The sequence below is a fragment of the Panicum hallii genome, chromosome 3 (genome assembly GCF_002211085.1).
Source record: "Panicum hallii strain FIL2 chromosome 3, PHallii_v3.1, whole genome shotgun sequence".
In the NCBI taxonomy this organism is placed as follows: Eukaryota; Viridiplantae; Streptophyta; class Magnoliopsida; order Poales; family Poaceae; genus Panicum; species Panicum hallii.
Window position 1 is genome coordinate 13,793,504 of NC_038044.1, and position 22,893 is coordinate 13,816,396.

Here is a 22,893-nt window from a genome sequence, read left to right on the forward strand (position 1 = left end):
GAATTGGATGAAGCAATGAATGCCGATTCGTCTGATGATGACAAGGATGTGCCTGAAGAATGGGTAAGCAGTGACTTCAGGCATCTTGTCGTAGATGAAGGATCCAGCGTGCCTTGGGATTGCAGCGAGAACGAAGTTGTCCAGGGTGCGAGGTACCACTCAATTGATGAGGTGAAGGAAGCTGTTAAGTGTTGGTCTCTCTTTCTTACGCGAGAGTTCAAAACAGTCGAGTGCAAATCTCGTAAGTACGATGTGGTATGTGTGAATGAGGGATGTCCGTGGTGGGTGCATGCCTATGAGGGCAAATGGAAAGGTTATTGGAAATGCTCAATTGTCACTCAGCACACTTGTCATTTGCCGGGCGTGCAGAAATCCCATCGCAACCTTACGTCGCAATACATCGCAAATGAGATGTACGGGATGATAGTAGACAACATATCATTTGAACCAAAGTCTATTATCAGGCATATATAGGAGAAGTACAAGTATACCATCTCATACAGTAAGACGTGGAGTGCAAAACAGAAGGTGTTGGAGATGAGGTTTGGGACGTTCGAGGCTGCATATGATAATATTTCTCGATTGCTGGCCGTCCTTTGTCAGAGAAATTCTGGAAGGTATTATGACCTGAAAAGTTTAGACAGAGGAGAAGGTCCGCCCTTCATGTTGCAGTGGGTATTTTTCAGTTTGGGTCCATGCATTAACGCATTCCAACACTGCCGGCCTATCCTGTGCATCGATGGGACCTTTCTCACCGGAAAGTATAGATTGCAAATGCTGACAGCTATTGTAGTGGATGGAAACAATTAATTGCTTCCTGTTGCTTTTGTTTTTGTTGAGAGTGAGAACACAGATAGTTGGTACTGGTTTCTGGAACGGGTTAAGTTTGCAGTCGTTCGGGATAGGGAAGATATCTGCCTGATTCATGATCGTCACGCCGGCATACTAAGGGCAATACTAGATTTGCAGGAGGGATGTGTGGAGACCGGAGAGCCGCTCAAGTGGCGTGATGTTCACAGTAGGTGGTGCATGAGATACATTGGTGCAAACTTTTTCAGGCAATTCAAGAACAAGCATCTTATGGATATGTTTAAGAGGCTATGAAAGGAAACAAATCAACAAAAATTTAACAAGCAGTGGTAGAAACTTGATGAACTGACCGGAAAGAAAAGAAGCGAGGACGCAGCAAAAACTAGAACTGCACAGGACGAAGCAGAGGCTTTGTGTCCTTTGCCAACAGATATTGCACGTACTCGCAGAAAGTCTGGATCAGCGGTGAAAATCTTTTCTGAATAGATTGAGAATGAACCGAAGGAGAAGTGAGCGTTGCTTTACGATACCGATGGTGTAAGGTACGGCATAATGAGCACCAACTTCGCCGAGGTTTACAATTGGGTGATGCGAGGTGTTCGTGGGCTTCCACTGGTTGCAATTGTGGAATTCATCGTCCGCGGGTGTACCGATTACTTTAGGGATCGGTTCACTAAAAATTAGGCATATATGCAAGATGCTGACAGATATTTTGGGAGAATGATGACTAATTATATGACCAAGAAGGCAGCTAGCGCCCAGCTACACCACGTACGGCAATGTGGTACACAGGAGCTCAAGTTTGAGGTAGCCCCCGAAGACAGAGCACGACGTGGCATGAGACATCAAACTCCTGTAAAGGAGTGCATCCTCAAGTTTGATGGAACTTGTTGCTCATGCATGAGGCCAAAATTGCTGCACATACCTTATTCTAATGTAATGGCTGCTTGTGCGGATATTGGACATCCTGTCGATATATATGTTTCCCATTACTTCAGAAAGGAGACAATTGGCAGCACCTGACAGTATGAGATCTATGGATTCCGTATGGTTGGATCGTTCACTGAGACAGCGAATCCTGTGATATATATTCCAGACCCGAGAACAGCTCGGGTTAAGAGAGGGCGCCGTCAGACACGACGTATTCGTAATGACATGGATGAGTCAGAGCTCCATCCGAAGATACAGCGCTGCAGTGCATGTAATCCGAGTGGACACACGTATAAACGTTGTCCAAACAATGATGCTGGGTCCAGTTCTGCTGAAGCTGGCCCTACAGGTGATGCTACGGATGGAAGACCTCCGGTTGCATCAAGGAGTGGGTGACATCGCCGATCGAGTGCTACTACGACATCAGGCATCGTTTAGTTATAATTTTAATGGTTTGATGTATCCTACTATCGTAATATTTGGATTCTACGTTGCAAAATATTATCGCTTCACCATCTTCATACGAGTTTTAGATACCTTAATCTTCTTCGTAAAATTGAACTAATTTTTATGTATACAAAAGAGTATGGCGAATAAATCTTGTATTTGAAAAAAGTATGAATTTTAAATAGTTTATAAAATATAAATTCTAACAAAAAATAACAAAAAATAAGTAGGTGGGCACCTCCCACCCGTTGGGCGGGCGGGATGCTTCAGGGGTCTCTTCGCGAATAAGAAAAGTTTTTTATTCGTGAAGAGGCCCTCGGGAGGGGCCTCTTAATAGTTTTGGAACCTCCCGCCCGCTGGATGGGCGGGAGGTCCCCGGCCCCATGCCTTCCGCCCGTTGATTGGGCGGGAGGTGCCCATTTTCCGAATTTTTACCAATTGGCACCCTTTTTCGAATTTTATTTTTTAAACTTTTTTTAAAAAAACTCCCCAACAACGGGCCATCAACTTATACCTTGGTAGCGCCAGCTCAATTCAGAGTCTTCCAGAAGTCCATCAGTGGAGTGTGGTCATCTTGCATTCGCACCACAATACCATATGTTTCGGAATCAAATGAGGCGGCTACTCATATCGCAAGTACTTTGCTACATGTCAGTGATTTTATAGATTGTTTCATACAGATCAATATAAAATTTTTAATAATGTGGAGAAAAAGAGGGAGAAAAGAGAATAAGGTGGTCGCAACAACCGTCCCTAAAATTAAGAATTATGAGATTGTTTACTTACCACCGTACGAGTTGATATTGTCATACTAATTACAATATTTCTTTTTTATTTCACAACTAAAAATATGGTAGTCTGAAGATGACGTATTATTACGTAAAACTGGCTATTAGACGATTCTGTCCTGAGCCGGACGGCCACCTTCAGCAGTTCATCGTCTCCTGCCCAGGGGATGGCAACAGATTGGATAACCTACGGGTGGAATAAAAATCCATCATCGATAAGACCGCGTATTTCATCCCACCCGCCTTCGACTTGATCCGTTGGTAAAATATCACACCCATGCCCGCAGGTCAACTTCAGATTTCGAGTCACCCTTAGGCACATTAGCAACACAATAATCACTATAATAATATAAATCAAGTAATAATATTTTAGCGCACGAATGATCACCTATGCAATAAATACCAACGGCTATAAGTCGTATTAATCACAACTCATGGTATGTAAGGAAATGCTTACATCGTTATAGATCGCTTGGCTGGGTCGTATGTATCTTTAGGCTCAAATTTGTAGGAGGAAATATCAAATGGACTTTTATTACACACTACGTGAAAACACATTTTAGGTAACATGGTATTGGTAACAAGCATTTGATGCCTATTACAAGAATAGTTAAAGATAATGTCTATTGTTTAAGCCTGTTACTAATAAGTCCTACCCGACCTGGCAACACTGACATTCGTTACCATTAACTTGTTATTGTCGTTATTGGTAACGGACATTGAAAATCCGTTACCAATATGACGCATATTGGTAATGGACGTTGATGATATCCGTTACCAATGTGGTGCACATTGGTAACGGATGCCCGTTGCAAATATGGTGCACATAAATTCTTTTTATTTTTTTATATTTCTCTGGAACTACAAGCACATAAGTGATGACATAAAAAACCAGACCAATCGGATTTAAGATGTGACCTATATAAATTTAAAAAGATTAAAAAATTTTAATATAAAAGATCTACATCTCTCTTTCAACTACAAGTGATTGTGTGGTGCAGTGGTCAGGGGAGACTCACGTGATCCAAGAAGTCCTAGTTTGAATCCTAGATAAGGCAAAAATTATGTTTGCGGGGTTAAAATTTTGTCTTTTGAGGAAAAAAAGCTAGTCAAGCCGGGTGCTGCTTTTGGGTATATAATTTTTTGCTATCATTTGGTATTTGTAAGATATGATTTTTAATATATTATTGGTAACAGGCATCAATATAGTGTTTGTTATCAATGACTATCATTGGTGACAGATATCAGCAATGCCCGTTACCAATGAATATTATTATAACGAATATCAACGTAGTACCCGTTAACAATGACTGAGTCATTAGTAAGGTAATAAAGAAACGTTGGCCATAACTATCTCTGCCTGTTACTAATGAGCTTTTTTCAGTATGTGATAAGAAAGATCCACACCCGTAGGTGCGATTTGGCACCTGCACGCACACCCTGACAGGTGCCCGCATCCACGGATCCAACTACCATCGCTGACACACGCACTCATGCCACGCTAAGGATTTCATTGCAATTAAATGAGACGCCACCTCACCGCTTCCAACTCGTTCAGAATATTTGTGTTTCCATTTTTAAATGTTTTTATCAACTTTCATTAATCACTTAGATACAAATTTTAAATGATACGCTAGCATATGAAACCGTGAACTGAAACTTTATTTTCGAAGACTAGTTTCATCCATCAATTAAAATACTAAAAACGGCTTGCCACTTTTAAAAACCGAGCAACGAAATATTACACTGGGATTGACCTCACCATCCTCCCAGTTCTCTTTTGTGGCACGCCCCACGTTCAGCCCAAGTCCCCGACAGATGCTGCCGCATGCGTGGTCCGAGGAACACCAGCCGCCTTCAACTAGGAAGCGGCTTTCGCGGGCGCTATTCCAAGCAGCGCGCGTGACTGGCATACCGGTCACCACAGGAAGAATACCGATGGCCGGCCCACGTTCGCACCTTCCGAGAAGATGTACAAAAGGAAGATTTAAAGTAAATAAATTTATAATTTTCAACTGAAATGTTCGAATCAAATTTGAATTGCACCATTGAATTTTTTATGATAAAAATCTTCAAAAAAAGATCCCACTTGACTATATTTAAACAACTTTTAAGGTGAAATATTTTTTTCTAAAGGGGAATAATTTTATTATGAAGTTGGAACAGTTTTATTTTGATTGTTCCAGCTTCACAATAAATTTGTTCCATCTTAAATTTCGTTCCAATATAATTAAGTGTAATCTTATTTTGAAGATCTTGTTGTTAGAAACGCAACGAGGTAATCAGAATTTAATTTGAATAGTTGATTTGAAAACTACGAATTTTTTTAACTCAGAATTTTTTTACACGGAACCCTATACCCCAGGAATCATGAGCCAGCGAGTGAGAAGATTTCCGCGATGCTTCGTCTCGAGGTCGCGCGCACGACATCGATTATTTGCGCCTTTCGCAACTTACGCGGAGCGAGGCGCCTTTCGCCGACCGGGCCGTGCTGAGCCGCTGACCATGCGCGTGGCATGACCCCACGCTCACGCCGCCTGCGTCCAGACCTTTTCACGATCACAAGTGGAGATGAACTGGGCACGCGGTCGCAGCGGCGGTGCCCACGTCCGAGAAAGAAAGAATCAGGTGAAGGAGCTTACAAGTTACATACTTTCAAAAAAAAAACATACTACTGTACTAGGAGCCCGTTTAGCTGGGCTCTTCCTGAGAGGATCCTCTGCAGGAGCTGTTTGGAGGAGCCCCAACAAAAATGCTCCGGCATCTCTCTTTTACTAAAAATAACTCCTCATGCTAGCTCCTTTGGAGAAGCTGGAGCCTGTAGAAGTATTGCCAAACAAGAGTACAAGACCGTACGAGTGCCGCTGCCGCTTTGCTCAACAATAATGTCGAGGCATCGCACATGCCTGACAGCCACAGGCACAGGAAGAAGGATTTCTCCAGAGGGTCGTAGGAGAGCTAGCAGCAGAGCCAGTGAGATCGCTGGAAGCGAGAAAAACAAGAAACCTTTCGAGCAGAGGAGAAGATCAACTCCAGTTGAAAAGATGATAAAAAAAGGATAAAAGGAGCGTCGGAAATGTTCCCGTATTTGATCGTGCGCACCTTTCGCCAGCATTTTCGTTTTCTCCGGGAAAGAGATGCGCCTCCTTTCACATGTTCGAAAGTTACCGAGGGCTAGGGAGCCTCGGTTCAGCATCCGGGAAAGCAAACCTGATACAACCACAGCCACAGTAAAAAAAAAAGACTATAAAGCGTGCCTCCAGAAGATCCTATCTGCTGTTTCAAATCTGATATTCTACGGTGGCCTTTCCCTCTCTTTTTTTTTTTTGAAATTTTCCCTCTAAAATTGGATCTCCCTGTTTCAACATAAGAGTACAAGATACTATCTGCTGTTCCTACCAGAAGCAAGTCCCCTCGTAAATAAATGATGTTAAATCATCATGGCTCACTGCCTTGCTACCCAGGCCTTCCTGGCCTCAACTCAACTTCAGAAGCAACGGTATTATGTTTTTTTCCCTTCCTATTCTTACTTCACAACATCTGTAATTTCTGAATTTAAATCAAGAAATAACTCCCATGCAACCAAAAAAGCACACCAAAAAGGCAGCACCTAGTACAAAACTTAGTGATACACAAACTAACTTAGAGATATATGGCAGAATTTCCACAAAGCAAAAGAAATGGTTTCAGCAAATTTCTTATAAATAACAAAAAGAGTTACATCCCTTCCATGATGAGAACCAAAATCGTCAGCACCAGTAGAAGAAGTTGCCGTTCTAAATGGCGTTAATGCACCCAGGCTCACAGCCTTGCCAAGGGGCTTTGTTTTGCTATTCCTACTGTACCATATCTGTGATCCCTAAGTTTACATGGTATAAATCCCCTAGATCTTCAGTACAGCACATGAGTTTCCAATGGGTGGAAATGCGACTCGACACCAGTGTACGGTGTTTGCATGCAACAATAAATGCGGTAAGGTATTCAGCACAAGTTTCAGATAAGATGAAAAAAGAAGCAAAACAAAAGGAATTAGATGTCTAAACTAATATGCTCTTGCAAGGAAAACAAAACATAACGAATGCACCTCAATGTTCAGCACCACTACAGCTGATTGCACCAAAGGATGCCAGTAGTTCACACGCTTTGCTCCAGCAAACCCCAGCAGTACTAACAAATAAGTTCCTAAAGCTAGAAATTGAAAAATTACTCAACCTCATTGCTCCACAGACATAATGCTTTAATTGGCAAATCGGTGCACAATTCAGCTATCTGGGAGATGCACAGTGGCAGAGCCAAGAATGCGTGAAGGCTGGTGCTTAGTGCTTGTGTTTCGGCTGGATGGATGCTGAAGTTATCAAATTTAGGCTGGCTAACTGTTCTAAATCACAATACAGACAATGAGTTTGTTGAGCATACATATCTGGGTATGTGCCCTTGTATTTCTGGTGCATATTCAGCTCCTTCGCAGCTGCTACGGCCGTTTTCTTGATTTCTGGTGCACCAGAAAACAGCAGTAGCAGCAGGGATGTTGCAGCACAGGCAGTAACCGCCATGGCTCCGCCCCTGGTGATGCATGACATGACATAGGTATCTCAAAATTCAGAGAGGTGAATAAGACAGCCTCCCTCAACTCCAATATAAATAGTTCATACTCAGACTGCAACTTCCCCCAGGTCCATAGAGAGGTAGTTCAGAGTTCTAGCAAGAGCAGCAGCCAATATCATTAAACGAGATATTTTATCAAATATATTTCAGCGAAGGATCCTTTGGTCATGGCTCATGCCATACAGGATGTGTTGGATCCCTTTACACCAACCGTTCCACTCAGAATAACATACAACAACAGGCTACTTCTGGCAGGTGCTGAGCTAAAGCCATCTGCGGTTTTAAGTAAACCACGAGTTGATCTTGGTGGCAATGACATGAGGGCTTTCTACACCCTGGTGAGCTAAGCGATTTAAAGATAGTAGATACCACCAAGTCGAATAATGTATGCCAGTCCTTTCGTTATTAAACAAATATAAAAGTTCTATGCACTTTGCAGAAGATTTATCATTACCATTCTGAATAAATTTATAGGAACAAAAGGCCTTAAAGTTTGCAGTATATCTCAAACACGTCTATATGCTTGTCTTGATCTGAAGGTACTGATTGACCCGGATGCCCCAAGTCCGAGCCATCCCTCTCTAAGGGAGTACTTGCACTGGTAAATCAAGTGCAACATGTTCCACTCTTTCAAGATTTGGTTCTTTTTAGTTTGCCTTATTATGATATTGCTTTGTTCTTGTGTAGGATGGTGATAGATATTCCTGAAACAACTAGCGTCAGCTTTGGTATGAATGCATATAGTGATATGTCATTCCATTTCATTTCAGATGAATTTTGCAGCTGTGGAGTAGGTTACAATCTTTTCTCAGGCCAGTTGACTACCACTGAACTGATGCAGATTAGGATGCAATTGATACAAGAAATCAGCAACCATAAACCGAATGCTAGACGAACTTGTTAGCTGAACGTACTATGTCAGCTTAGTGCTTACATGATGATACAATGGAACCGACAAAATATAACATGCATAATAACATCACAAAGGCCACTAATTTAGTAACATAAGTAATGAAGTAATCGGGTAGGATTCAATTTTGATCTAGCCCATTATCAGAATCAGGATGTCTTAACATTAAACATGAGCAGCCATTTAATAATGTAAACTGGCATAAATATGCTTAATAAAGCACCGGTTCATCCTTTAATTGGTTGGTAACCTTGAGGACACATTTCAGCGGAGCTAGGAAATGCAAGTAGTTTACTGTATGCTTTTATTTACACTTTTCATATTGAAGTTCTGAATTGAGACTTTGAAATAAAAAGATATTTAGAATAAGACAGCCCCTATATTTGTCTTAAACAAGCAGACCTATCACATAGAGACTTCTATCTGTCTAAAAAGAGTAAACAACATTATAAACGGCATTGTTTTCCACCCAGTTTAATGCTCCTTAAACTCTTGAGTGCATAACATCAGGATGCTCTTGCAGGCAAAGAGCTAGTACTTTATGAGAGACCAGAGCCAAGATCTGGCATCCACAGGATGGTATTTGTGCTGTTCCGGCAACTTGGCAGGGGTACAGTTTTTGCACCAGAGATGCGCCACAACTCCAACTGCAGAAGCTTTGCACGGCAATATCACCTCAATATTGCCACTGCCACATATTTCAACTGTCAAAGGGAAGCTGGGTCAGGCGGAAGAAGGTTTAGGGATGAGTAGACACCATAGACCACTGCATGGTCACACTAGAGAAATATCATCAATAATTTGCCCTATATTGAACGACAATATACCACTTCTATATGCTGCATGGTATGTATCATAAGCTATTATTGTATTGACTTGAAGGGTTGAGAGCTTAGTCTCTTAACGGAATATAGCCCAATTACTAGTATATCTCATGATTTAATCGTACGGTATTCTCTAACGTGATACCAATACAGTTTCAGGCTCTTACAAGAGTACCTGCTTGTCTCAACAGGTGTTAACAAACCCAGCACAATCTAAATCATCCAAAATATATCTCAAGGAAAACCAAAGATACAAACATAACAGATTTACATTATTCCGTCCTTCAATCAGAAGTACACTTATTCCAATTGGTAGTGGTACTGGTGATACGAACCAGGTGCTTAGAAAGTAAACAACAAAGGTGCTTAGAAAGTAAACAACAAAGGCGCTTAGAAAGCATTACTTATTCTCAACTTGACTTACAGCAGAATCACCATGGAGAGGAAACTAATCACTTCTTTTCAAGATGGCACACCTCCACCAACTCCCATGACTCCAAGCTTTTATCCGCAGTATCCGTTCTATAGAGTGCAAGCTCAGAGATCTCAAACTCCAATCCACAGATATCCTTGTCCAGCTCCTCTGCCTTCTTCCTTGCCTCCTCCTTCTCCTCATCTGTCAGGTCTCCGTATAATAGGCTGACGTGCGGCATGTATGCTGCAATTGTACAACCAAGTGCAAATAATTACTAACACGTGATTTTCTGGAACAGAACTCAACTAGTACACTCACGAGTCTTTCTCTTGTAACCGAAGTGGCCACAGCAGTGATCGCTCGCTGCCACCACCTGAAAAAAAATCCAGAGAATTTTGATACAAGAAAACCAAATCATTCCAAGCATACTGCATCAGCATTTCGTCCGGGTTTCAGAACCAATTGTAAGTCCGGAATTCTGACCAAATCAAACTTGAATTCACGACAACTCGCGCCTCACTTGCGAAACTAGGCTGTCTAGGCAATCGCTGCAATGAGATGAGGAGAAGTGATGCTAACCTCGGGGGTGGGCTCGAGGAGAAGGTAGATGCACTGGTAGAAGAAGCTGCCGCGGGCGACCCCCGTGACACGGGCGGTGTAGGGTTGGACGCCGGCGGCGGCGGTGCGGAGCACCTCGATGGCTGCCGACCGGTGGCTGCGGAAGTCTCCAACGACGGTTGCGTGCGGCTCGAAGGCGGGGCCGCCGTGCGCGGCGCGGAGGCCCTCCAGGATGCGGCGGAGGCGGTCGCGGACGGGCGCCGGCGGGAGCGCCCACACGGAGTACACCTCCTCCGGCGACTGGTCGGTGAGGTCCATGCGGGCTGAGACTGACCGGCGGTGAGGTCGGAGCCGGAGACGGGGGAACGGTGTCAGGCGCGGCGAATGGCAATGGCAAGGTGGGGAGCGCGGGGAAGCCGGGGAGGGCGCAAGCGCAATGGAAGAATATGCTTTGCCGCCGAGGAGAAGCGTAGCGGCGCGGAGAGGGGGAAGCGCTCCTGCTACCGGTGCAGTCGGTACGGTGCCTGGAGCAGATGATTCACTGACGGGTGGGTCCAACCCTTGGGGCCACGGGCTTGCGGGTCCACTGTCAGTGAAATGCTCTAAGCATACTTCTGATTACACAGGTTACATAGAATCAACCTGATTAAGAATGGCTAATCCAGTCTTTGATCTAGATCTAGTGCAACACGCAAACTCGAATAAAATGCGAGAACTTTGCATTGACTTCAGGAATAACAAATCCAGTCTCGCATGTTTTGCGGTGTCAATGGATCAAATACAAAGCAAACAATGCCTTGCACCTCAACTTGAAGGTGAATGCAAATATAAAGTTGACTAGTTGAGTACTACTCAGGATATAGATGATAACTTTTCAGTGAGGTCGAACTAGGACACCATGTAATTTGTAAGCCAACATGACATTACCAGACTATGCGATGCAATACCATCTCATTGAAGTATTGAATACAATTAATTGAGCTAAGAAATGCAATGTGGACTCAAATCAAGTTACATGTATAATGGGTTGTCAAATTAATAAAGAGTGAGGATAGTACACAAATCCACCTTTTCATTTGCAAGTACGGATTGGATTAGTCTCAACTACAGAATCTCAAATACATACTAGACAGGGTGTCAGGGATCCACCATCATTTAGTACACATCTCATTGATATTAAAGGTCCTTTTTTGCAACACCATTTCAGAATCCCAAACCTCATGTATCCTCCATTATTGAGTAAAATAGTTGTCGAGAATAAAATCCTACAAAACATTTTTTTTTACAAGGACTAGTTCAAAATCATGGGACTCACACTGCCAATTGCATTATACGTAAAAGAGTGTAAGATCATCTAATGCTTGTCCTCCTTGGGTGTAGCATCTTTCTTGACAGCTTGCGACTCCAGTTCCTTTACTGAAGATTGCTCAGTAGATCTGTTGTAACATGAACATACATGAGATTGCTGTAACACAAACATACATGGACCAAATGTAACACTCAAATGTTTGCGACCCCGACAGAGCTTCAAAGCAGGAGAAAAAACTTTTTTATCTATTGTTCTCTACTCTTACCTGCTGTTTCATTTATTCTTGCATCAAAATCTATTGTTTCTACTCTTCATCTGAGTTCAAGGCTTCAAGTTATTTTATTCCTCTTGAATTTCTGGTCAGCTGGTGTGAATCGTGTGGAATTTTTACGCATCCCATACTCTGTTCTTATGCACACACATCTCATCTCTGAAAACCTCTTATCCCCCCCCCCCCCCCAACCCTATTCCTTCAATCTTCACTATGCAGAAGATTATCTTTCGTCTCTAGTTTCGAATTGCGCTTTGCACATTACATTGTGCATGGCCATCACACCAAACATTGCAGCAAGTCTCTCTATAACCAACACAAATCAAATAAATCCAGATTTCAATTTCAGCCATTCCATTTCCAATCCTAGTGTATTTAACCACACTAGCCTTTGCAATTTCATTATGAACCAAACGCCATCTAGTCCCACTCTTTTTTTTTTTAAAAAAAAAAAGCTCATCTACTCCCACACCAACCTGGCTCCATTGTAGTTCACTCAAGCAGATGAAACTAAAATTACAGCATAACTTTTTTTTTACCATTTTACAGCCAGGACCTAGCCTATCTGAGATCCAATCCGAGCGGGTCCAGTCACAAAATCAGCAGCGAACGGGAACCGGAGACAGATAGATGCAAGCAAGAGCCGAGAAGGTAAAGGGAGCGTACTTGGCTGCGGCGGCGGACTCCTCCTCGAGCCAGTTGCGGATGTGGCGCACGTTCCGGCGGAAGACGGTGGCCGACTGCTTGACGTCTTTCCGCAGCAGCATCACGGCCGCACCCACCCCCACCACCGTGAGGATGAAGTTCGTGAGCGCCATCGCGCCCCCCAAAACGCCGCTCCCCCTCGCCCGGCGACCCCTCGCGCGCCGCTCCCCGGTCGCCTCCCACGATCCAAAACCCTAGCGGAGGGGAGAGCCGGAGACAGAGGAGAGCAGAGAGGAGACCAAAGCAAATGGCACGGCACTTGACGACGGGAAGAGCTGAGAATGGGCTGCAAAGAAGGCAGTCACCGTTCTCGGCCCATCCATGTTCAGGCCCGTCTACTTGCACTCTGTCTGTGTCTCTGCTTGCGTTTGGGCGTTCATACTGCCGCCGGCCGGCCGTGTCTGTATGGTGCAGATATTCTCTTGGGCTGCCGACAACGGCCCCCCGCCATCATCCATGGGCTCCTCTCTCATCCGCTCGTGCCATGCCAATCTCAATCTCAATCTCAATCTCAATCTGGTGGCTGGTTGCGACCAAACCGATCACACCGCTTGAGGCAGCCACACGCACCTGCAAGCTCCTGGTGCTCGCCCTCGCCCTCTTCAGCCTTCAGTCTTCAGAGCGGGCGGGATAGGCCGCTCCACTAGCCTGACGGTGACGGAGATAGGACACGAGCCGCAACGGCCGCGCCGCGGGCTGCGAGCAATGGAAGCTGCAGGGGCGGAGAAGGCTGCCAGCCCGAGCAAGCCGACGGATGCGACCGCCACCGCCACCGACTTCGGCGAGGAGCAAGAGGCGCTCGTGCTCAGCGCGTGGAACGCCATGAAGGGCGACGCGGCGTCGCTTGCGCTCAAGTTCTTCCTGAGGTACCACCATCTTGCTGCTGTTGAGCCCACCCTGTCAACTGTCATTGTTGCTGCCAAATCGTAGTGACATAATGCTAGGGAGCTTATCATCGAGATGAGATTAAAAAAAAGAGAGATAGGGGGAAATGCGTGTGTTTCTTCTGGTGAATTTTAAAAAGCTCATCGTGCTGATGATGGTAGGCAGTTTATTTATTCATTCTGTTGCTTGATACTTGATACGCACCATGATTGATCCTTTTTCTCTATTTTTCTTCACGGATCCGGGATCAGTCCCGATCGCTCCAAGATACACAAAAGTCTACATAATCCCAACCCAGATTTCTGTGAGCATTTCGAGAAAATCCGTTTGTTAAAAAAATATAGCTCGTTTTGACTTTTCTTTGCTACGTACGTAGATATAATGGACGTCTAGGTACATAATAAAATCTATAAAATTAGAAAAGTTAAAAAGTCAAAAGAACCTGCATTTTGAAACGGAGGAGTACAGATGAAATGAAGATACAAAGATACAGGATTTGAAATTTTATGAAACTGAAAGATTTTAATGTGACCACGCTGCAGAACAACACAAAATCCGGTGTCTGAAATCTGAACCCTTACTTGCATCCATGTCGCTATACATGCACATATATAACAAAAAAGAAGAAAAGACTGTGATCTTCCACGGTGTGGGTGTGGCGAGCACATGGGCGTACGGACGAAAGATCACCGGCCGAAAGTCTCGTGGGAATCATCACGATAGCTTAGCTTTTGGGGATCAGAAGATGCCGCTTGCTCGCTCGCACGGTGAAGGGCCACGCACCTCTCTGAAAACCAAATTATCAGGCGGGCCTCCAGCTAGTTTCTACTTCTACCCATCCTAGAGGGGCCACCCAGCTCCCCTATATAAACGATCAGATCTTGGCGTGTTAAAGTAAGTAGCATTACGCCAAGCAACAGCAGAGAGTAGCTAGACAGTAATGGGGTTCAGCGAGGCTCAGGAAGAGCTCGTCCTGCGCTCATGGAAAGCCATGAAGAAGGACACCGAATCCATTGCTCTCAAGTTCTTCTTCAGGTGTGGCGTGGCGACCGGCCTTTGTTTCTTGCATCTCTGACGATTTTGCATTTCCTTCCTTGCGTAGTTTGCATTGTGTTATCATGTGCTTATCAAGTAACTGAACCTGCTGGCATTTTGTCTGATCGGATGGGGGAAAAAGGATCTTTGAGATCGCGCCGGGCGCCAAGCAGATGTTCCCCTTCCTGCGCGACGCCGGCGACGCGCCCCTGGAGAACCACCCCAAGCTCAAGACGCACGCCGTGGCCGTCTTCGTCATGGTGAGCAGCCGTGCTTCGGTCTGCTTTCATCTCCACGCGCATGTTCTGCAACGATGGTAACTGGTTTCCACAGGCTTGCGAGTCCGCGACGCAGCTGAGGAACACCGGCGACGTGAAGGTGAGGGAGGCGGCCCTGAAGCGGCTGGGCGCGACGCACGTCAAGGCCGGCGTCGCCGACGCGCATTTCGAGGTGACGCTCAAAGATCGCCTGCATTTGATTTTCTTCAGCACTCTGAGTTGTTGAAGCGAGCGATTGGCGAGCACGGAGTGAGGATCTGATCTGAAACGCGCAACGCGCAGGTGGTGAAGACGGCGCTGCTGGACACCATCCGGGACGCGGTCCCGGACATGTGGACGCCGGAGATGAAGGCGGCCTGGGAGGAGGCCTACGACCAGCTCGCCGCCGCCATCAAGGAGGAGATGAAGAACGCCGCCGCCGCCTGAGTCCATCCTTAAGACCTTAACACACAGAGACACCCTGCTGCTCCGCGAAACGCGCGTTGCTGGGGAGAGCTTTGAGCTGCCACTACTGCTGCTACTCTACGAAGCTGCCGCTACTACCTCTGTATTCTGTTTTGTCAAGTGCCAACCACGTCACTGATGAATAAAACTTGATTGCACACAATTCAGAAGAAAAAACCTTAATTGTACAGCAGAGCCCGTTGGCACGGTAAGGCATGGGCGTTATCCGAACGGCGACGGGCTGCGTCCAGGACAAAGTGGCTTGTGGCATCGCATCCGGAACGTGAGCGCGGACCGGGGGCGCCGCCGCCGGCCGGCCTCGGCGCCCGCGGCGGCAGTGCGCCCCCCGTCGGCGCGGCTGGTTCAGCTGGCCTGCCGGCCGCCTCCTATGTTCGTCGCCGCCCAGAACCGTCATCGGCAGGACGCGCGAGGCGTGACCCGATGATGATGATGATGATGCGTGACTAGTAGCGCCTCGCACGGTCACGCTTGCCGCTGTGGTTCGTGCCGAAAGGAGCTCGCGGGCGCGGCCGTCGCCTGCCGGCAGAGTACAGGGGCACGGGCGTCGGGCGATTTGCCGAATTGGTCGCGGCCTGCCGCGGACAGGAACGCGACGCTTCCCGGGCGGCGGCAGGTTGCTGCTGCGGCAAATCGGTCAGCTGCTGCTGCTGCGTAGGAGCACTTCTGTTCGAGTGTAACGCTCGAACAGGAAAGGCTCCTAACAAAAGCGACAGGCATCCTTTCACCTTTCAGATAATAACGCACATGACCGCACAGTGCATCACACACAGTTCACAGGGGGAGAAGAGGCAGGCCACACTGCAGCAAGCAACGCGATTCCTAGCGAGTAGCTAGCTGTGTGCGACGAGACGACAGACAAATACTGCAGATCCCCGTATCAGCTCCGTGACACACCGTCCATTTTCAGGATGGGCACCCCCCCCCCCCCCACGAGAACACGAACGAGGCTCTCCGATTGCTAGTCGGCAATGCCCAATCCGGCGAGACGAAGTTCACAGAGAGAGGGGGGGGGGGGGTTTGGGAAGAAATGGGAAATATGTCACGACCCATAAATTAAAACCATATGGACGAAAATTTAATTACATCAACATGAGCATCATCCAAGCATTAAGGAGCATCATATGCACTTAATTACACCATGAGCATCCATTTTCTTGTGTGATTTAAGGTGTAAGTTGTGAAGGACGTTTAGAAATTGCTATGTGGCTGTGCCCCCAAATATTTTATTCAAATACTAGATTTCAAATAATGAGTTTTAGATATTTTTTCCTAAATTTTTGGATGTCTCTGCCGAGCCATAAAATTCTTGGAAAGTTTGAAAATTGCAGTTTTATATGATTTATTGTGGGCAATTTTCGACGTCTTTTTGAGTGTTTGTTGTTGAATTATATTCTTGGTAGCATGATCTTGCTTCAGTAAAAATTTGGTGATTTTTGAAGCAAGGGAAATGCATGTTTTTGATTTTGTAAGTTGAACCGTTGCCCTTCTTCTTTTTTCCCTTCTCCCGGCCCCACCTGTCTGCCTCCTCCCTCTCTCCTCCGCGCGCCCGGGCCCGCGCGTCAGCGCCTCCCTCCGCGTCCCCCGGCCCTCCGCGCCCGCCCGTTGGGCGCCCGCGCGGCGGGGCACGCCTGCGGCCGCTGGCTCGTCCAGCGTGGCCGCCGCCCCTTCGTTTTCCGCGCCGCCGCCCGCTCGCCTTCTCCCACTCCCCGCTTCAAACCGCGCTCGTTCCCCTTCCCCGGCCAAACCGCACGCCTCCGCCTCTTCTGCTCCCTCCTCTCCGAGCCGCCCGCCGCCGCAATCCCCCGCCGTCGCTCCACCTCCGCCCGATTCCCCGCGCGCGAAGCTTCCCCTCCACCTACTCACTCGACCCCGGCCCTCAATCGCCCCTTTCCTTCACCGCCGCCGCTCCCCGACGCGCGCCCCCGTCCGCCGCCGCCGCTCTCCGCCGTCCTGTTCTCCGCCGCCCCGCCTCGCTCGTCCGCGCTGCGGGTGAGCACCCCCTCCGCGCTGCGCTGCCCGCCCGCGCTCCGCCTTTGCGCGTTCGTGCCCGTAGGCCGCGGCCCCGTGCCGGCCGCCGCGACGTCGCGCGCGCGTTCGCATGCGGGTCGCGCCACGGCGCGCCCTGGTCGCGTCCGCGGCAGGTCAAGGCCGTGACTGGCCTTGACTCGGCCCCGTTCCCTCCCCGGGCCCACCTGTCGGCACCTGTTGGGTGCCGGCCCGGGTGGATTTAGCGCCTGCCGCCGTTTTGCTTTATCATTTCATGTGTGATCTTGTAAAATGCGTAGGAAATGTTGTAGATCTCCAAAAATTATGAAATTTGTTTTGTTTGAATCCTTTATAATAGATCTACTTAGATAAATTAATGTTATGCATGTTAGAACCCTGTACCTTGAGTTATAGTTTTTTCTTGCTAAACCAAGTTAATAGTTAATCTTGTTGTGTGATGCTTTAAAAATGTCAAACTAAATATTGTTGTGTTCCTTGTGAAATGATCTATCTCATGGTCCAGCTTATGTAATTGTTCCTGTACTGTTTGATAGGTTTTTAATGCATTTTTTGTTTTGCTGCCTGCAAGCTTGTATAATGAATAACTTTTGATAGAAAATTGATAAAATGATAAAACCACTTCTGTTACTTTTGTTATCATGTACTTTGCCTCCAATAATTATTTGAGAATTTATAGAGATGCTTTGTGTATCTTTTAAGATTTAAATTGAGTTTAACGGCTGAAAATTATAAATAACATAAGTAATTCCACAAATATGCTCTTGATGCAATTTCAACTCTCATGAGTTTGTTTTGAGATCCCCTGTGTGCCTAAATTAAACCATGATTTATGCTTGTAGATGTCTTGCTAAGCGAAGTTCACCTCGGTCCAAGTTTTAAAATTAGTAATCGAGCTTGTGGTGCCATGGTGGCTTTGCTTTCGCGTTGATGTGACACTTTTTCTTCTATTACCATGTCATTGCATATCATCTCATTTTCACATCATTGGCATCATCCTAATGCATACATCTCATTCATGCATTATAGTGACCGAGACGCCGGAGGACGCACCCGTTGAGCCCACCGAGTTCGTTGAGACCGAGCCGGGAGCCGAGTGTGTTGTTGAGCAAGAAGAGAACCAAGGCAAGCAGCTAAGCATGATCCCTTGACCTACTTAACTTGCTTAAATTTAGTTATTTCACTTGGGGTATCTATGCTTATGTTGATATTTATATATTGCATTGTTGATCCTACTTTTGAGTTATGACCTTTCTTGATTTTACTTCCATGTCCTTGTCACGTGTAGTTAACAATTAAATGATCTAATGAATGCTTAGTCATGCTTAGACTTGGTCTTTAGTTGCAAGAAACATCGAAATAAGGATCACTTTACTCACTACACCACTCTTAGTATATGTGTGCTTATCCTTCGTTGTCGGAAGTTCCGAAAAAGGGGTTAGTGAGATGGTTATGTCTTAATTCGAGCGGAAGGTAGGGCCTAGGGAAAGGAGTCTCGGAGGCATAGTCCGCTCGAATTGGTTAAGGACTGTCCGTGGATGACCTCGGAAATTGAGCACTTATCGTACTACCACATATCCATTCATGGGGTGGATAAACCGATTATCCTCTAGTTCTAATCGTTGATGCACGGTCCTAGGTGTGTGGCCGTAGGGCTTTGTAGAGAGGCTTAGGGGTGTCCCCGGTGGACCTAGGTAACTCTCCACGCAAGCTAGGCGTGATGTTCAACGGTTACAACTTGTCGGGAAAGGTTGATGCGAGTACCCCCTTGCCCAATGTGATCGGTTGGGTGAGTCGCATGGTCCTTGCGTCGTGTGGGTAAAGATGTACGCCCTTGCAAGGTTAATGAATCAATTCGAATTGCCGCGCTCTCGGTTACGAGCAAGCTCTTTATCCTACGAAATCTTCGTAGAAGTTGTGGTCAAGTGGTTGGTTTCTTGTTACCTCTTGTTGATACTTAGGAATTGAGTTATCTAATTAACTAAAATTTGAGGTGGGTTGGGCAAGCTAATTAAAATGCTAGGAGGCTAGATGGTGGAATTAGGGAGCTCATGCTTAATTAATTTACTTAACCCTAAAGCCTTTCTGTGAGCCTTCATATGCATTTTCCTTGACCTATTTATTCGCGTAAGTCTTGCGAGTACCTTTGTACTCATGTTGCTTTATTACACTAAGTTGCAGGTAAGCCGGAAGTGGTGTTTGGCCATTTCTACCCCGCCGAACCCGGCGCGGGCGAGGAATAGGCCAATATGGTCAATGGTGTCCTTGAGCAAGACGCCATTAATATTATCTATCGTTATATTTTCCGCTGCGTATCGTACTTGGGGTTATCATGATAAACATTAAGCTTTGTGGTTCTTATCTCTTCTATGTTATTGTGAGCCCGAGGCTTGTATCCTTTATTGAACCTTAAATTTCAGATTTGAAACTTTCCCTTATGTCATTGTTGTAATGGTTAATGGCTTAACTTTGTATTAAAAATTGCTCTTTGTGGATCAATGGTGATGTATGAGCTTATGACGGTATGTGCATATGCGTGATCTTGGGCATGTGTTGGAGCACATACCGGGACTACCGGGTTTAATATTATTTTTGGTGAAAAGTTAAGTTGGTTCTTGGGAATTTAGATGTGGGTTAACCCGTGGCACGCCATTGGTGCGAGCGCGAGTTAACTCTCGTCTTCATGATAAGGACCGACGGTTTCGCTTAAAATGATATTAAATTGGGCGGTTCTCACAGCGGGTATCAGAGCCAAGGTTCCATGAAGTGAACTTAAAAGTTGCTCAAAGGGGGTTGAGAGCAAAATAAAAATTGAATACTTGCATTAATATTTATTTTTCTAAAATTTGAACTTAAGGATTGATTGCTAACTTCCTCCCTTTGTCTTAGAGCTATTATTCCCTCTAATGCTTCACCTGTTAATTAAATATGCTTAATCTCTTATGTTTTATTGGATAGATAGCCACTTTGATCATGGCGACTCGCGCTCAGGAGACAATCGGGTTCCCGGCGATCCTCAACGAGATGTTGAGGAGCTCGCACTACTTTTTCCAGCCCGAGTACGAGGTCTATGCTCGCGGCTATGGTGTTGGTTTGGTGGACTACATGGCGAGCCTCCACCTTGAGCCAAGGTTGGTGGTGGGAGCTGTGAAGTACAACTTCCGCGCCTGTGGTACCTCTGTGCAGATGGCCATTCAAGAGGTGGCACGTGAAGCCATCGCCCGTCTTCGCTACGAGCACCGTGAGCTTTGGGAGACTCCGTTCACCTACCTTCCGGTGCGGGGACCTGAGGATCCCATTGCTCATGTTGTCTCGCCTCCGATGGGGCCGTACACCTTGGAGACGTGCATGGCGGACACCATCTCCGCCTACGAGATGGCGCACCGGAGTTTGGTATGGGAGTTGGAGGAGACAAGGAGTCGTCTCGTCCGCCTCCAATACCAAGTGGAGCCTTCCCTTCGGTCGAAGAAGTTGCCAAGGAAGATCATGGATGACTGGACGCGGAACACGCCGCATGAGGAGGCGCCTCCGTCGCACCGCTTTCCGCATGTGGTGGGTACTTGGGCCGAGACGCGGGGAACATACAATCCCATTTCGATGGGGTTGCCCGTGCGTCGGTTCCATATGGTGCCTGCCACCCGCGCAAATCTTTTGGGGTTCCCGGAGCCTTTTGACCCATGATTTGCTTATCGTCTAGTGAGAGGGAAAGTCGCCCATTAGTCCAAGTGCTAGTAGGAGGGACGTGGCACTTGGGGTAAAGCGGTTGTAAGGCGGAATTAAGCGCTAGAATGTTAAGACGCGCTCATTTTGTGATGATTAAACTCTTTTGGATGCTTGGTAACTAAAGTCAAGTTAATCTCATGATTATGGTTATGCCTCGATGTGTTATTGGTAGTTCATTCATGCGAGCTATTGTGTACCTTTTCATGCGTGCTTCCTTAAGAGTCAATTATGAGCCCTATATTATCATGTGGAAACGATGTGAGGTAACGACATAATGCACTCATATGTTGCATGCATGCACGCATACGCATATAACAATTATAAAGCATGTGGGTGACCGTTTTCCGTCTATCTTGCTCTCTAAATCTACCCTAGCGACCTTGAATGGTGATGTTCCAATCTTTGGCAATAGTCATATTTATATATACTTTTGTTGATAAGTTACCGTTCGAATCTCAATCTTAAGTCAAGTCATTATCTACGCCTTATCATTCCATCGTTCTCCTTAAAATTATTATTTCTTCCTCGGTCGCTAACATATCTTAAACTCTTGCTAGGATGAATTTGCGTTCGGGAACCGGCGCGAACCGCGGGAACGGTTCGGGTGGGAATAACAATAACAACAACAACAACAACAACAACAACAACAACAATCTTCCCGAACCTCCCGTCCACCCCACTTTCGCGGATGTGCTTGCCCAACAAACTCAACTACTTGGGCAATTGGTCAATCATATAGGCAACTTGGGCAACATTGGAATTCAAGCTCCTAGGGAGGAGCCGCAAGTGAACAATTTTGGGGATTTCTTCCGCACCAACCCACCTATCTTCCGTGGCTCCAAGGATCCTCTTGACGCGGATTTTTGGCTTCACGTCATTGAGGAGAAGCTCAACCTCATCCAATGTGATGAGCATGATAAGGTCTTATTCGCCGCTCACCAACTCCATGATGCTTCGGGGGCTTGGTGGCGGAATTGGAAGGCTTCCCAACCCGCCAATCACCGTTTCACGTGGGAAGGATTCCGGACGGCTTTTCGCTCTTTCCATATTCCCAAGGGTATCATCGACATCAAGAAAAAGGAATTTCTCAACCTCACCCAAGGCCATCGGGATGTAATGGCTTATGTCAATGCCTTCAATACTCTATCTCAATATGCACCCGATGAAGTGTCCTCCGATGCCAAGAAGCGGGAGAGGTTCTATGACGGCCTCTCGGAAGAGCTACAAGACAAGTTATCCACCACCAAGTTTGATGATTTCAATGACTTGGTGAACATTGCTATCCGTGCCGAGCACAAGATGAAGAGACTCGAGGCCAAGCATAAGCGTCCCGCTTCTACCTCGGCGGGTGGTAGCTCATCTCGCCCACGTGTGGGGCCTCAACCTCCCCCACCTCGTGCGCGGGGTGCGCAACCGCCGTGCCTGATGTGGGTTGTACGTCATCCTCAACCACCTCAAGGACAACCCCCAAGGCCGGCCAATGCCTTTTGGAACAACCCAAGCGGCGCCTCAAGGGGTCCGTGCTACAATTGTGGCGGCACGGGCCACATCTCCAAATATTGTCCTTCCCCAAGGCAAGGCGGCACCTCCAATGCACCAAGACCTAACAACCCTCCACCGCAAGCCCCACGCTAAGGAGCCAAGCCATCGCAAGCTCCTAAACGTGGCCGTCTCAACTACACCACCGCGAAAGAGGTTCCGGATGATGCCGAAGTGCTCATGGGTACGCTTTTCATAAACTCCCATCCCGCCCTCGTTCTTTTCGATTCCGGAGCAACCCTTTCTTTCATTAACAAGAATTTCATGATGCATAGCAAACTCCAAATGCAAACCCTACCACAACCATACCACATAGAATCACCGGGTGGGGAAATCATATCAAAACACTTTGTAGATAAAGTCCCAATTCTTATTGAGGGAGCCACCTTTCG

General features: G+C 46.5%; 4 protein-coding genes across 6 annotated transcripts; 2 read left to right on the forward strand and 2 right to left on the reverse strand.

Annotated features, from left to right (window-relative positions):
• Nucleotides 1–7,702: 7,702 nt before the first annotated feature.
• On the forward strand, nt 7,703–9,376 carry LOC112885245 (protein FLOWERING LOCUS T-like; the record flags this gene model as incomplete). The annotated part of the gene is made up of 4 exons (XM_025950892.1): nt 7,703–7,918; nt 8,120–8,181; nt 8,268–8,308; nt 9,014–9,376. Coding segments are annotated over 4 exons (549 nt in total), but the record flags the coding sequence as incomplete, so codon positions are not given.
• On the reverse strand, nt 8,717–10,744 carry LOC112886070 (cyclic phosphodiesterase-like). 2 transcript variants are annotated; one of them, XM_025951834.1, is made up of 4 exons: nt 10,309–10,744; nt 10,048–10,102; nt 9,739–9,972; nt 8,717–9,194 (listed from the first exon to the last, which is right to left on the reverse strand). In XM_025951834.1, exons 1-3 carry the CDS (start codon nt 10,603–10,605, stop codon nt 9,767–9,769), a joined length of 558 nt encoding a protein of 185 aa, XP_025807619.1. In that variant the 5' UTR covers nt 10,606–10,744; the 3' UTR covers nt 8,717–9,194; nt 9,739–9,766. The 2 variants fall into 2 exon arrangements, with proteins under 2 accessions (XP_025807619.1, XP_025807618.1); XM_025951833.1 differs by lacking the exon at nt 8,717–9,194 and having other exon boundaries at nt 9,564–9,972; nt 10,309–10,739.
• A 595-nt stretch (nt 10,745–11,339) lies between these two features.
• LOC112886072 lies at nt 11,340–12,866 on the reverse strand. Its single transcript, XM_025951837.1, has 2 exons — nt 12,534–12,866; nt 11,340–11,723 (listed from the first exon to the last, which is right to left on the reverse strand). Exons 1-2 carry the CDS (start codon nt 12,683–12,685, stop codon nt 11,642–11,644), a joined length of 234 nt encoding a protein of 77 aa, XP_025807622.1. The 5' UTR covers nt 12,686–12,866; the 3' UTR covers nt 11,340–11,641.
• Nucleotides 12,867–13,129: 263 nt separating this feature from the next.
• On the forward strand, nt 13,130–15,404 carry LOC112886071 (non-symbiotic hemoglobin-like). 2 transcript variants are annotated; one of them, XM_025951835.1, is made up of 4 exons: nt 13,130–13,438; nt 14,635–14,752; nt 14,826–14,942; nt 15,053–15,397. In XM_025951835.1, the coding sequence occupies exons 1-4, from the start codon at nt 13,278–13,280 to the stop codon at nt 15,194–15,196; spliced, it is 540 nt and encodes a 179-aa protein (XP_025807620.1). In that variant the 5' UTR covers nt 13,130–13,277; the 3' UTR covers nt 15,197–15,397. The 2 variants fall into 2 exon arrangements, with proteins under 2 accessions (XP_025807620.1, XP_025807621.1); XM_025951836.1 differs by lacking the exon at nt 13,130–13,438 and adding an exon at nt 13,459–14,492 and having other exon boundaries at nt 15,053–15,404.
• Nucleotides 15,405–22,893: the final 7,489 nt, after the last annotated feature.

Coding starts and splice junctions, on each gene's coding strand:
- LOC112886070 (XM_025951834.1), bottom strand. CDS start 10,605: ATGGACCTCACCGACCAGTCGCCGGAGGAGGTGTACTCCGTGTGGGCG. Junction 10,103..10,308: donor TCCTCGAGCCCACCCCCGAG/GTTAGCATCACT, acceptor ATTTTTTTTCAG/GTGGTGGCAGCGAGCGATCA. Junction 9,973..10,047: donor CGGTTACAAGAGAAAGACTC/GTGAGTGTACTA, acceptor GTACAATTGCAG/CATACATGCCGCACGTCAGC.
- LOC112886072 (XM_025951837.1), bottom strand. CDS start 12,685: ATGGCGCTCACGAACTTCATCCTCACGGTGGTGGGGGTGGGTGCGGCC. Junction 11,724..12,533: donor GAGTCCGCCGCCGCAGCCAA/GTACGCTCCCTT, acceptor ATGTTACAACAG/ATCTACTGAGCAATCTTCAG.
- LOC112886071 (XM_025951835.1), top strand. CDS start 13,278: ATGGAAGCTGCAGGGGCGGAGAAGGCTGCCAGCCCGAGCAAGCCGACG. Junction 13,439..14,634: donor GCGCTCAAGTTCTTCCTGAG/GTACCACCATCT, acceptor TGGGGGAAAAAG/GATCTTTGAGATCGCGCCGG. Junction 14,943..15,052: donor TCGCCGACGCGCATTTCGAG/GTGACGCTCAAA, acceptor CGCAACGCGCAG/GTGGTGAAGACGGCGCTGCT.